The sequence below is a fragment of the Littorina saxatilis genome, linkage group LG8 (genome assembly GCF_037325665.1).
Source record: "Littorina saxatilis isolate snail1 linkage group LG8, US_GU_Lsax_2.0, whole genome shotgun sequence".
Classification (NCBI taxonomy): domain Eukaryota; kingdom Metazoa; phylum Mollusca; class Gastropoda; order Littorinimorpha; family Littorinidae; genus Littorina; species Littorina saxatilis.
Genome location: NC_090252.1, coordinates 40,862,000 through 40,874,499, shown reverse-complemented (window position 1 = coordinate 40,874,499; position 12,500 = coordinate 40,862,000). Strand labels below are relative to the sequence as shown.

The window sequence follows — 12,500 nt, the reverse complement described above, 5'->3', positions numbered from 1 at the left end:
GTGAAATCATGTCTTTCCAAAATGATATGGCTGGCATCCAGGTTTTCAGGAAACACACATGTAACTGACGTCTGCCGCCTGTCTTTGTTACAAAAAATGCTGATTTTGTTCGTCAATGTTTCTGCTGAAACAAAACACCAAAATGAAAGACGTTTCCTGAAGTGTTTTATGTCACTGAAATAATTTATAATAAAGGTATATTGATTGTTTTTCCACCCTCATTCTCTTCATGCAAATGTCAACACCACTTTTGAACACATTTTCCTTGTAATACAACTATGATATCAAAGTTTGGACGTGCCCTTCAAACATATTTGAAGATACACTAAATAGTGTTTTACTTTTACCAGCATTCCAAGGAGTTATCAACACATTATCAAGTATATTTATAGGTTAACATATACTGGAAAACATGTTTTCAGCTTAACTAAGCTTCATGCACAAAGAAAACAAACTTGTCATCATATTTTGTATTAACACATAGATAACCTTGTCATACCTTGCACGGACAAGCTGCATTTTTCGAGTGTTGTGTCTGGTGCAGGTGGAAGTGTAGTACACGTGTAGTTCCCAGCATGAGTGAGTTGTGCAGATGAAATGTTTAGTATCACTGTGTGGTTTTGCACCTTGGCGTTGCAACCATGCTTAAAGTCGCAACTGAGAGAGTTCTCCTCCCAGGCGCAGATTGCAACAATGACTGAAAGCAAAGCATGTTCCCAAAATGACTGTTTTACTGAAATATCTACTGAAGTAGGCCAACGAGGGATTCACAGACTGTGGTAGAGCATCTTAACAATCATACTGCTTGTTACAGCACAGTCGAAAAAGAGTTTAAATTAATGTCGACAAACAACAAAAAAAGGATTGCAGCCAGTGGCAATGTGTAAGCTTATTACCATATAATTAAGTGTATAGAGCACAATTATGTCATAATTCTGTTTGCGTCTATGTATTTATGTATCTATGTATCTTCCTATGCATCTATGTGTCTGTCTATATTTTTATGCCTCCTTTTTATAAATCTTTCTATTTATCTATCTATCTATCTATCAATATCACCCCCTTCTCTCTCTATTTCTCTATCTCTCTCTCTTTCTCTCTCTCTTTGTCTCTCTGTCTCTGTCTGTCTGTCTGTCTCTCTCTCTCTGTCTCCCTGTCTGTCTCTCTGTCTGTCTCTCTGTCTCTGTCTGTCTGTCTGTCTGTCTGTCTGTCTCTCTCTCTCTCTCTCTCTCTCTCTCTCTCTCTCTCTCTCTCTCTCTCTCTCTCTCTCTCTCTCTCTCTCTCTCTCTTATTATCTATCTTAGAGTTATGTATCCATCAAAAGACTCGGTAAATGTAGAATAGCAAGCACTGCTTTCCCACCTGGTTCATTGCCAACTTCTCTGGTTCTGTAGATATAGAAATCTTGCTTGTTGCTTTCCACATTTTGATTAAAGCTGCACGTCACTGCAGCAGTGTCTCCCACGAATACCTTTCCGGGAGTTGTGCATGAGATGATGTTGCCTGCATCTCCTGTACACACAATATTTAATGCTGAGTTTAGTGGCTGGAGGGCAAGATCATAACATGTTCATGTCAGCCAAAACACAAATTTCATATTGTGTGTTAGAAGCAGTTTGGTTTCATAAAATAGATCTTTTAGAATAGGTATGATGGCACAAACCTTCTTCTCTTATCAATCTGTTCTTTGGGTTGAATGACATTCATAATTTGCATAAGATATTCATATTCTGAAAATCCAGAAAGCTCTATAAAGGATAGACAAAAAACATGGAGATAAGAACAAACAAAAACAAACTAATGAGTTAAAACAATAATAATAAGTCATGTCCCCACATGCATACACAGACAACCCCAAACCCCCCCTACACACACACGTATATACACAAATACACACTATACCCACACGCACACACTCAGCCTGCTGTCACCTGATATACTTAGGACTGCTAGTAGTAACAGGAAGACGTTCGTCTGAAATGTGCGTAATTTCATCTTTCCCTCTAAACAAAACAAACAAAATCATAACTGAAACGTTCATAAATAAAAACAATACATGAATAAACAAGTCGCGTAAGGTGAAATAACAACATTTAGTCAAGCTGTCAAACTCACAGAATGAAACTGAACGCACTGCATTTTTTTCACCAAGACCGCATACTCGTAGTTTCGTCAGTCCACCGCTCGTGGCAAAGGCAGTGAAATCGACAAGCCAGACTAGTGCGGTAATGGTCGCGCTGAGCAGGATAACACGCTTTTACTGTATCTCTATTCTTTTTAGTGTACTGAGTTTGTTTTTAATCCAAACATATCATATCTATGTGTTTTTGGAATCAGGGACCGACAAGGAATAAGATGAAATTGTTTCTAAATCGATTTCAGACAATTAATTTTAATCATGATTTTCATATTTTTTTCATTTTTAGAGCTTGTTTGTAATCCAAATATAGCATATGTATATGTTTTCTGAATCACAAAATGACGAAGAATAAGATGAAATTGTTTTTGGATCGTTTAGAAAAAAAATGTTTTTAATGACAAGTTTCCGATTTTTAATGACCAAATTCATTAAATTTTGTTTAAGCCACCAACCTGAAATGCAATACTGTACCAAAGTCCGGCCTTCGTCGAAGATTGCTTTGCCAAAATATCAATCAATTTGATATAAAAAAAAATTAGGGTGTGACAGTGCCACCTCAACTTTTACAAAAATCCGGATATGACGTCATCAAAGGTATTTATCGAAAAAATGAAAACAAAAGTCCGGGGATATCATTCCCAGGAACTCTCATGTCAAATTTCATAAAGATCGGTCCAGTAGTTTAGTCTGAATCGCTCTACACACACACACAGACACAGACACACACACCCACACACACACAGGCACACATACACCACGACCCTCGTCTCGATTCCCCCTCTATGTTAAAACATTAAGTCAAAACTTGACTAAATGTTAAAATGTATGATACAATTTATCAATGCATCCTTTTGTTGCTTGAAATATGTCAATAAATAATGATATACGAATACGAATACGAATACTTTATTATCTCATACAGAGAAATTTCAGTGTGGTGCACATTAAAAGACAAAACAAATAATAAGACAACAGATAAAAATACCATACGAAGCATACTACACTCGCGCACGCATATGTACACTAACAGGAATAGTAACATGATTCCAAATAGGTTAAAAGTTTAACGCTAAAAACTATCATTATCACAGGACTAGATATGTCATTGAACAATATTTATCACAGGACTAGTCATTCGAGGGTTATCACACTCATTCATCACAGAAATCAGTGCATATGTTCAGTACAATAATTATATCATACATGTATTATACATTTTTACCTATTATAAAAACAAATGAAATGTACCATTAAATGTGAAAATAACAAAACATTGATATAATTCCTTAAGTCTTAGCGATTTTCTTGCTGAAAAAAGAAACATTAAAGGATTACACATGTGATGAAAACAATATGTTATTTCCCCCTCAACCTCTATCCTCTCTCTCTTCTGAAAAAAGTGACTAAAAATCAAGCAAGCGATTACTCACAGAAAGCACCATGCCGTTCAGTTGTAAGTCAAGACCAAAGTGAGAATCACTGCAGGGAGACTAACTGGATGTTATCGCAGTGTTCCATTAAAGGCCCGTTGCATGAGTAGAACATAATATTATTTCATGACCTGACACCTCATTCGGAAAAAAAGGGGTGTCTTTACAGGTACATACGTTGGCAACACGCCAGACAGGCTTAGGTCTACCCGATACTGAATACACGTAATGCCTTTGTAATTTGCACAACAAAGGTTTTGCGTTATCAACGTGCAAGGCTGAACTTTGCGAGGAATTAAAAAACCAACATTGGGGTAGATATACAAGCACAACATACACGATGGAGAAAAGTAAAATGGGGTGGCAAGGGGGTATATTGTGGAGGTGACTCGACATAGTCATGCATGGTATGATTAACATAAAAGCTTCCTGCATGCTGCCAAAACTGCTTTAAAGAAAATTTTAAAAAAGCCTTGATGTTTTGCCAACATAACTGAACATATTCAAAGAGGGAGAGCGAGAGAGAAAGAGAGAGAGAGAGAGAGAGAGAGAGAGAGAGAGAGAGAGAGAGAGAGAGGAAAAATAGAAAGAGCGGGAGGTAGAGAGTGCGAGAGAGAGAGAGAGAGAGAGAGGAAAAAGAGAGAAAGAGAGGGAGGGAGAGAGAGAGAGAGCGAGAGGGAGAGGGAGTTTGTGAAGAGGGGGTGTGGCGGTGGTGGTGGTGATTATGAGGTGCTGTTTTTATGTTAACAGCGGGACGAGAGGTAAGAACTTTGTGAGAACGAACGCTTTATGTTTTTCTTTAGCCTAGCACTATCAAAATGCTTTTGTACTTTTACACAATTAGCAAACGGTTATAATTCACCGTACACTGTCTACTTATGTGTAATGTCACCATGCGTGTCAACCTATACTCAGTATATGAGGACATTCATTGTTCTCAAATTCAAGTAATATGATCGAATCAAGTACGTTCACGAAGATATTTCTGGAGCTTACTGCATATGTGACCCTCCACCACGAAATGAGTCGCATGTCACCTCGCGCGGTTCTGCGCTAGGCTTAATATAAGTCCGGGGAGTGTCTGGTAACAGTGTGAGGGTCACCTAAAGTCACAAGCTTATAACTCAAACAGTTTTCGCTCTTTTTCTAAAACGGTTTTCACTACTGGATAGAGCATAAAAAAAACTCTTTAGGAAAATGTAAAAATATGAAAATCATGCAAAGGTGACATGCGACTCATTTCGTGGTGGAGGGTCACATATATGCTAGTAACGTCTCAGATCAGCATTGTGTCTTGTTGTCTGTATAATACATGTAATGGTTGGTATGGTACATTTCACCCTCAAGGTAGTGAGCAAGAAACAAAACACTGAAATTAAACCTTGCGTATATGCATCTCCTTGTACACCTCTTTCTTTCCACACTTGCATCGTCTTAGTTGCCATCGCCTGTGATGTGTGTGTGTGTGTGTGTGTGTGTGTGTGTGTGTGTGTGTGTGTGTGTGTGTGTGTGTGTGTGTGTGTGTGTGAGTGTGTGTGTGTGTGTGTGTGAGTGTGTGTGTGTGTGTGTGTGTGTGTGTGTGTGTGTGTGTGTGTTTGTTTGTTTAAATGTGGGTTGTTTTATTCTTTCTTTCATTCCTTCTTTATTTCTTTATTATATTTATTCTTTCTGTCTTGTTAGCTTGTTCTTCTGTCTGTTCGTTTGCTTGGTTGTGGATGTTCTCAACATCACACTTAGCATTTCAAACAAATGCATTGGTCCCACAATACACAGCTTTACAATCACCGTGAAGAAGCATCCTGACGAACCGCAGCTCTTTTTGTACGCTACAACATTCCAGCGGTGAATGTCATGCTTTTGGAGACTGTAAATGTCCAGGCAACAACTCAACAAATTACACAATATTTCAACTCGCGTGGATAGGAAATATGGATATGGAACACAACAACAGCGCTTTATTGGAATATTCATTCTATTGACATCGTCGTGACATGTAAGTATACACAGATTCATGAGGGCAAAATGAAACACATACACATACACACACACACAGACTCTCTCACCCTCTCTCTCTCTCTCTCTCTCTCTCTCTCTCTCTCTCTCTCTCTCTCTCTCTCTCTCTCACACACACACACACACCCATACACACACAAATACACATATACACACATGCACATACGCACGCACGCACGCACGCACGCATGTACGTACGTTCATCACTCATTAAAACTCACCTCTTCCTTCTCTTCATTTCTTTCTCGTAGAAACATCTGTTCTGTGAGCATGAACGTAACTATTGTTTTCAACACAGCCACAGGAACCACTCTTTTCAAGTATTACGTTTACTAAGCTACAGTTTTTGCTTTACAATCAAGACACTTAGTTTCATCATAATGATATAATTATGGACATTATAAGATGCTTGATGGGTTGTTGACAAACCAGCTTTTTTGTCGGTCCAAGGGGGAGCAAATCGTTTTTTGTTTAATATGTATTGACCAAGGCCGCCGCGGTCAATTAATATAAAGCAAAAGTCGATATGCGCCCCGAGGACCGACAAAAAGTGGTCTGACAACAAACCACCAAACATCGTTTTTTGTCATTATGTTGGTATTGTGATTGTAAGTGCAAAATCAACACAGGGAGCCATGCTTTGAAACGCGAGTTCTGTTATTATTATACATGTTTTGGTGCCCAATCACGTTGTTGCAATCAAAGCTGGCGGGTGAAAGCAACTTCCTGTGTTTTGATTTTATAAAATGTTGAGACAAGTATGTCAGGTTTGAGGATGCGAAGTTCTGTAGGTTTCGACTACAGAATGGTGTGTGAGAGAGAGAGAGAGAGAGAGAGAGAGAGAGAGAGAGAGAGAGAGAGAGAGAGAGAGAGAGAGAGAGAGAGAGAGAGATAGAGAGAGAGAGAGAGAGAGAGAGAGAGAGAGAGAGAGAGGGAGAGAGAGAGAGAGAGAGAGGAAAGTGTGAGAGAGTTAGAGAGTTAACGTATTGATGATTATTTACCAATGACGGTTATGTTATAAGAAAACACACACACACACACACACACACACACGCACGCACACACACACACACACACACACACATACACACGCACGGACACACACACACATGCACACACACACACACACACCAACACACACACATACACAGACACACACACGGTCAACTATTTACAAGACAACTTCACTCATTCATTACCACAGATTTGATAAAAGTACATGCATACTTTATTTACAAAAAAATAGCTGTCCTGTCCTGTACCACAAAACAAGAAACGTTTTCAATTATAAAGGCCATACTTTTTTCCCAGCGAAAAACAGTTTACATCACAACCTCGTTATTGTTTGTGGCCAACATAACATTAGTCAATGTGAAGGTTTGAGTATTTTACGTGGTCTTGAATGCTTCTTACAAATCCAGCTAACATGTACACGTACAATTCTAGACAGTTCTACAGTTACACATCTAAATAAGCAGTAATCATTTTTGAAACTAATGCGTTTGTGATAAATTATTGTTATGTTTAATATAATGGTAGACATATCTGCATTTATTTGAATCACATTGATTTTTATCCTTTATGGTAATGCTAGTCACTGGCTATCTTTGCAATATACTTGTGTCAATAATGGTCCGTATGAAAGAAAACCAAACACACAAGCAATCAAGCAAAAACATCAAGTAGATGTGGTACCTATGTTTTAATGTCACATGCGATGTTGTTGCTACGAATTTAAAAGAAGGATTTATTAAAAGATAAATTGATTTTCAAGCAAACAGAATGAAACCTTTTAAAGCAAGGTTTACAGAAGCCTTTTTTTTCATTTCACATTTTATTTCAAAATAAGCACACACACAAAAAAAGAAGATGACAGGGGTAAGTTTTCTGCCAAAACATTTTTGAAAAAAATGTATTTGAAATTTTGTTGAAATCAGAAATCATTTCAGAGGTCCGATTAGCATTCCCTTTAAATTGTTTTTAAAGTGAAAACATATATAACAATGTTGATGTCAATATTCCACAATAAATAAGTCTGTTATATGTACACTTAAGCAGATGTCTTGCAACAAAACAAGTGAAGAGAAAAGAAAAAAAACCGCTTTAAAAAAGTTATTCATTTTAAATGAGCCTGTTCAAATCGGTTGTACAACAAGAGAGTTATTCATTTCAAACCTTGTATAACAAGTTATTTAATAGTTAGAAATGAATGACCACTATACATTCTAGCTTTCTTTTTTGAAAAGCTGTTTATTCTCTTGTTACTATATTTACATGAACAATCATGGCCAGGATTTTGCATAGACTATTCCTCCCTTTGCATACATACCAAAACTCAACTCCCTGGCTGCTTTCTGTGCAGATATACACACTTTATATGAATTACGTTTTCTGATAGCTCCTAGTCGCTTGTTAAAGGCACAGTGCAGCTCACAGCCTTCGTTTTGCGTTTTTGTTGCAGCTGAGTGCATTTACAGTTCAAAAATCCTCCTATGGTAGGCTAGTAAAACAAACCCAAAACTACCCAACGACGACATCTGTGAAGCTCGACAGTTTCTTGTTCACGCGAGTGCATAAATTAACCTAGTTATTACGTGGTGTTTGGTCGGAGTTCGATTCAACTGAGTGATTCCGGCCTCCATTTTGTTTTACACAAACTCATGATGACGTCTGACATAGTTTGCTAGTGACGTGTCTTTTTGTGCATGATGTGGTGATCTACCTGATCTAAATTTAGATCCAAAAATAAGCCAAGATCAGCCGGGTCCGAGTACGAAATTAATTCGTAAAAAAACCGCAGTTCTTGACTCTTTGGGTGCAAGTCAATGAAACTTGGTAGTTCTTCTAACGGATAGCTGCCTGATGTATGACTAAAAGCCCCAGGGGCTCCGTGCACCTGGATTTGACAAGTTCAGTATCTTTAAGAAACATATGCATGCAAAGTCCCCCTCTGCACAGAACGCAGCAAAGATGTTGATGTTCAGTGTGTGTCGAAGAGACAATACGACCGTATTGCATGTACAAGTTTCGAGATAGTGAGCCGAATAATTAACCCTCGAAGGACTGCCTTTAAAATCTATAGTCTTGTGACCATGTGGCCAAGTACAATGCTATGATTTACGATGCAATACTATGAACTACATGGGGTTGAGCCTATAGCTTATTGCGTATTAGTGATTCTCTGAAATGTCATAGTCTTGTGAACATGTTGCCAAGTACAATGCTATCAAATACGCTGAATTACATCGGGCTGAGCCTTGTTGTGTATCAGTGATTTTCTAAAAATTCATAGTTTTGTGAACATGTCGCCAAGCACATAGCTATGAATTACATGGGCTGTGAGCGCCTTGTTGCGCATCAGTGATGTTTGGCTTTCTCCTGCATGAGAACCTGTTGAACAAATGAAACACAATCCCGATAAAGATCATCAGTTATGCAAACAGCGGCTGATCAGATCTCTTTCTCTCTCTAACTATCTCACTCTCTCAGCGTGCGTGCGTGCGTGCGTGCGTGCGTGCGTGCGTGCGTGCGTGCGTGCGTGCGTGAGCTGGTGTGTGTGTGTGTGTGTGTGTGTGTGTGTGTGTGTGTGTGTGTGTGTGTGTGAGAGTGTGTGCGCGTGTGTGTGTGTGTGTGTGTGTGTGTGTGTGTGTGTGTGTGTGTGTGTGTGGGTGTGTGTGTGTGTGTGTGTGTGTGTGTGTGTGTGTGTGTGTGTGGGTGTGTTTCCGTTACTCTGTGCCATAAGTGAGAGATTTAATAGTGTATTTACCGTTGAAGCAAAGCCACAATCCCGACAAGAGTTAAGAGTACGAAACATCCAAGGATAGCGTATACCGGCGTGGTGATCTGTTCTAGAACTGAGGCCTGTGTTCTTTTCTCGTCTGTAAAAAAACAAAATAGCAGAAATGTGTTTGAAAATTGACCATAATTCCAAATTCAAAACGACTGGTTGTTTTTCGGTATGGTTTTACAATGATTTTAAAACGAGCTTCTTTCATTTGTGAGATAGCTCGATCATTTTAACATATTTGCACTCATCATTGTGATTTGTGAATAATTAACCGATTACAATATTGATTCTGTATTTCAACAAATTGATATAAACTTTTTATAAACAAGCTAAAGGAAAAGGAAACAAAGAAAGTCAATGAATATGTTAATTAAAAGCATAAAAACTAAACCTGTACAGAAACAGACAAACAAGCAAACACACAGAAACAAGGAATCAGAAATATACCAGGCTTCAGTAGTAGTGAGCAGGTGCCGCTTTCTTGTGTGATGGCAGTGGATCTGCACAGGTAGATGCCTGCACTGTCGGCAGTGGTGCGAGGAATACTGACCCTCAGGTAGGACTCAGTCTTTTGGTCAACCTGGTACCCTTCCTTTTGCACACTGCAGGGCTTGTCTTTTTCACAGCGCACGATTTCTTCTGAAATGAAATATACAATACCGCAAATTAGCGTCCATTTTATTTTAGACTGTCAAAGGATGAAACATTTATTTTGTGTTTATGTTCGTTTTTGTAGTGTGTAGGTTGTGTCTATCTTTCAAACATCTACATGGTGTCTGTGTATATGAGTTTCATTCGTTTAAGTAAGTCGGATGGTTTGCAAACAGTCCTCATTTGTGCTTTCTCTTTTTCACAAACCAACTGAAATAAATTGGATACGTACATATATGATTGCATGATTATGCATGAATTAAAAACAAATAATCAAACAAATATATAGATACATAAATGATTCAACAAATACATACATACAGTAATTAATAAACACATACATAATAAATGCATAAATACACATCTAAAACTAATAGCAAATACATGTATACATTTTTATGAATCAAAATAATGGTCGAAGTTAGCGGATCGTGAAAAATGCGAGCTTTAGCGAGCTTTTTCATGACCGCAAACTAAGACCATTATTTTTAATAATCACTGAGACGAGGTGGGTAACCTCTTTATTCCTCCTTTCTTCAGTTATTCAAAGAAAACAGGAGTTTTTGTGCGAAAGTTTGATCGAATCCGAATCACTCAACCGGTCAACCTGCGCAGGCGATCGATTAATGCGCGGTTGTATAGTTCCGTGCAAATCATTCCATTATGTTAACACTTCTTGTCAGTTTCCCTGTTTTGGACTAAAATCAAGTTCACAGATATGCTGTTATTCTGCTGTGGCAGTAAAGGCAGATATTGTGTGTTCTTTTTATGTTTTAATATCGCTTAGGATAATGTTCTTTCGTCAAATGGGACTAGCAGACGAACATTTGCACCCGTGTTCCAACGTTAATTACTGTATGAAGTTCAGTTTTCTGGGGAAAATAGTGTATGAAACCGCTTTATGTTCTTTAACTTGATGAGATGTGTGCATTTGGTTGCGTGTGATCTGTTTATAAAATGAAATATTGTTGAAAACTGACCGTCGGATTGCAGTCAGTGTTGTCGAAGAAACTGAGTGACAAAAAGGGGAAGTACTCTTGTCGCTAGACAAAGTATGAGTTACTTACCTTGGGAATTTGCTTGTGATGAACGTTTGTGCACGGCAGATCTAGATTCAGAAAACAACCGAACTCGTGGATTTTATATGGAGATTCATGTGTTCAGGCCTGTAGTTGTTAATTTAAATGCGGTATGTTTGTATTGTTTGCTCCAGAAATGTATACTTCGCACATTAGAGCGTTCGTAACTTTTCAGTCGCAAAAGTAGTACCGAAACAGAACAGCTTTTCAACCCATTGCACTATCGAGGATTCAGGTTGTTGCTGGCTCGTTATTTGTTTGGTTGCTGGGTCATTATCGAAAAATAACTAGCTCTACAAGTTTACAGAGGCAAAGAAGCAGAGGGGGAAATAACTGAATTTATTCCCCCCTCTGCTTCTTTACCTCTGTAAACTTGTAGGGGTAGTTATTTTTCGATAATGACCCAGCAACCAAACAAATAACGACCCAGCAACAGCCTGAATCCTCGATAGTGCAATGGGTTGAGAGGTTGTTCTGTTTCGGTACTACTTTTTGCGACTGAAAAGTTCCGAACGCTCTAATGTACGAAGTATACATCTCTGGAGCAAACAATACAAACATACCGCATTTAAATTAACAACTACAGGCCTGAACACATGAATCTCCATATAAAATCCATGAGTTCAGTTGTTTTCTGAATCCAGATCTGCCGTTCTCAAACCGTTCATCACAAGCAATTTCCCAAGGCAAGTAACTCATACTTTGTCTAGCGACAAGAGTAGTTCCCCTTCTTTTCACTCAGTTCCTTCGACCACAGACTGCAATCCGACGGTCAGTTTTCAACAATATTTCATTTTATAAACAGATCACACGCAACCAAATGCACACATCTCATCAATTTAAACAACATAAAGGGGTTTCATACACTATTTTCCCCAGAAAACTGAACTTCATACAGTTTTTAACGTTGGAACACGGGTGCAAAAGTTCGTCTGCTAGTCCCATTTGACGAAAAAACATTATCCTTAGCGATACCAAAACATATACAGAACACACAATATCTGCCTTTGCCGCCACAGCAGAATAACAGCATATCTGTGTACTTGATTTTAGCCCAAAATAGGAAAACTGACAAGAAGTGTTAACAGAATGGAATGATTTGCACGGAACTATACAACCGCGCATTAATCGATCGCCTGCGCAGGTTGACTGGTTGAGAGAATAGGATTCGATCAAACTTTCGCAAAAAAACTCCTCTTTTCTTTGAATAACTGAAGAAAGGAGGAATAAAGAGGTTACACACCTCGTCTCAGTGATTATAAAAAATAATGGTCTCAGTTCGCGGTCATGAAAAAGCTCGCTAAAGCTCGCATTTTTCATGATCCGCTAACTTCGACCATTATTTTTAATAATCACTGAGACTCGGCGTGTAACCTCTACGTATTGATCAATCAATGCAA

At 38.4% G+C, this 12,500-nt stretch overlaps 2 protein-coding genes across 4 annotated transcripts in view; both read right to left on the bottom strand.

Annotated features, from left to right (window-relative positions):
• LOC138973544 (uncharacterized) overlaps positions 1–12,500 on the bottom strand; it is an 82,081-nt gene that overhangs the window by 2,816 nt on the left and 66,765 nt on the right. The window contains exons 1-5 of one of the 3 annotated variants that reach the window (XM_070346260.1): positions 3,571–3,695; positions 1,932–2,003; positions 1,363–1,512; positions 500–697; positions 1–124 (exon numbers count right to left, since the gene is read on the bottom strand). The exon at positions 1–124 is cut by the window's left edge and continues 17 nt beyond it. In XM_070346260.1, the coding sequence (XP_070202361.1) occupies positions 1–124; positions 500–697; positions 1,363–1,512; positions 1,932–1,995 (536 nt within the window). In that variant the 5' untranslated portion in view covers positions 1,996–2,003; positions 3,571–3,695. Of the gene's footprint in view, positions 125–499; positions 698–1,362; positions 1,513–1,931; positions 2,004–3,570; positions 3,696–12,500 lie in introns of those variants that run through there. The other 2 variants (XM_070346262.1, XM_070346261.1) reach the window with 2 other exon arrangements.
• The window catches only part of LOC138973545 (uncharacterized), a gene marked incomplete in the record, with an annotated part of 147,938 nt that continues 142,226 nt past the window's right edge, over positions 6,789–12,500 (bottom strand). Inside the window, 2 exon segments of the mRNA XM_070346264.1 lie at positions 6,789–8,973; positions 9,350–9,461. Coding sequence (XP_070202365.1) covers positions 8,904–8,973; positions 9,350–9,461 — 182 coding nt within the window.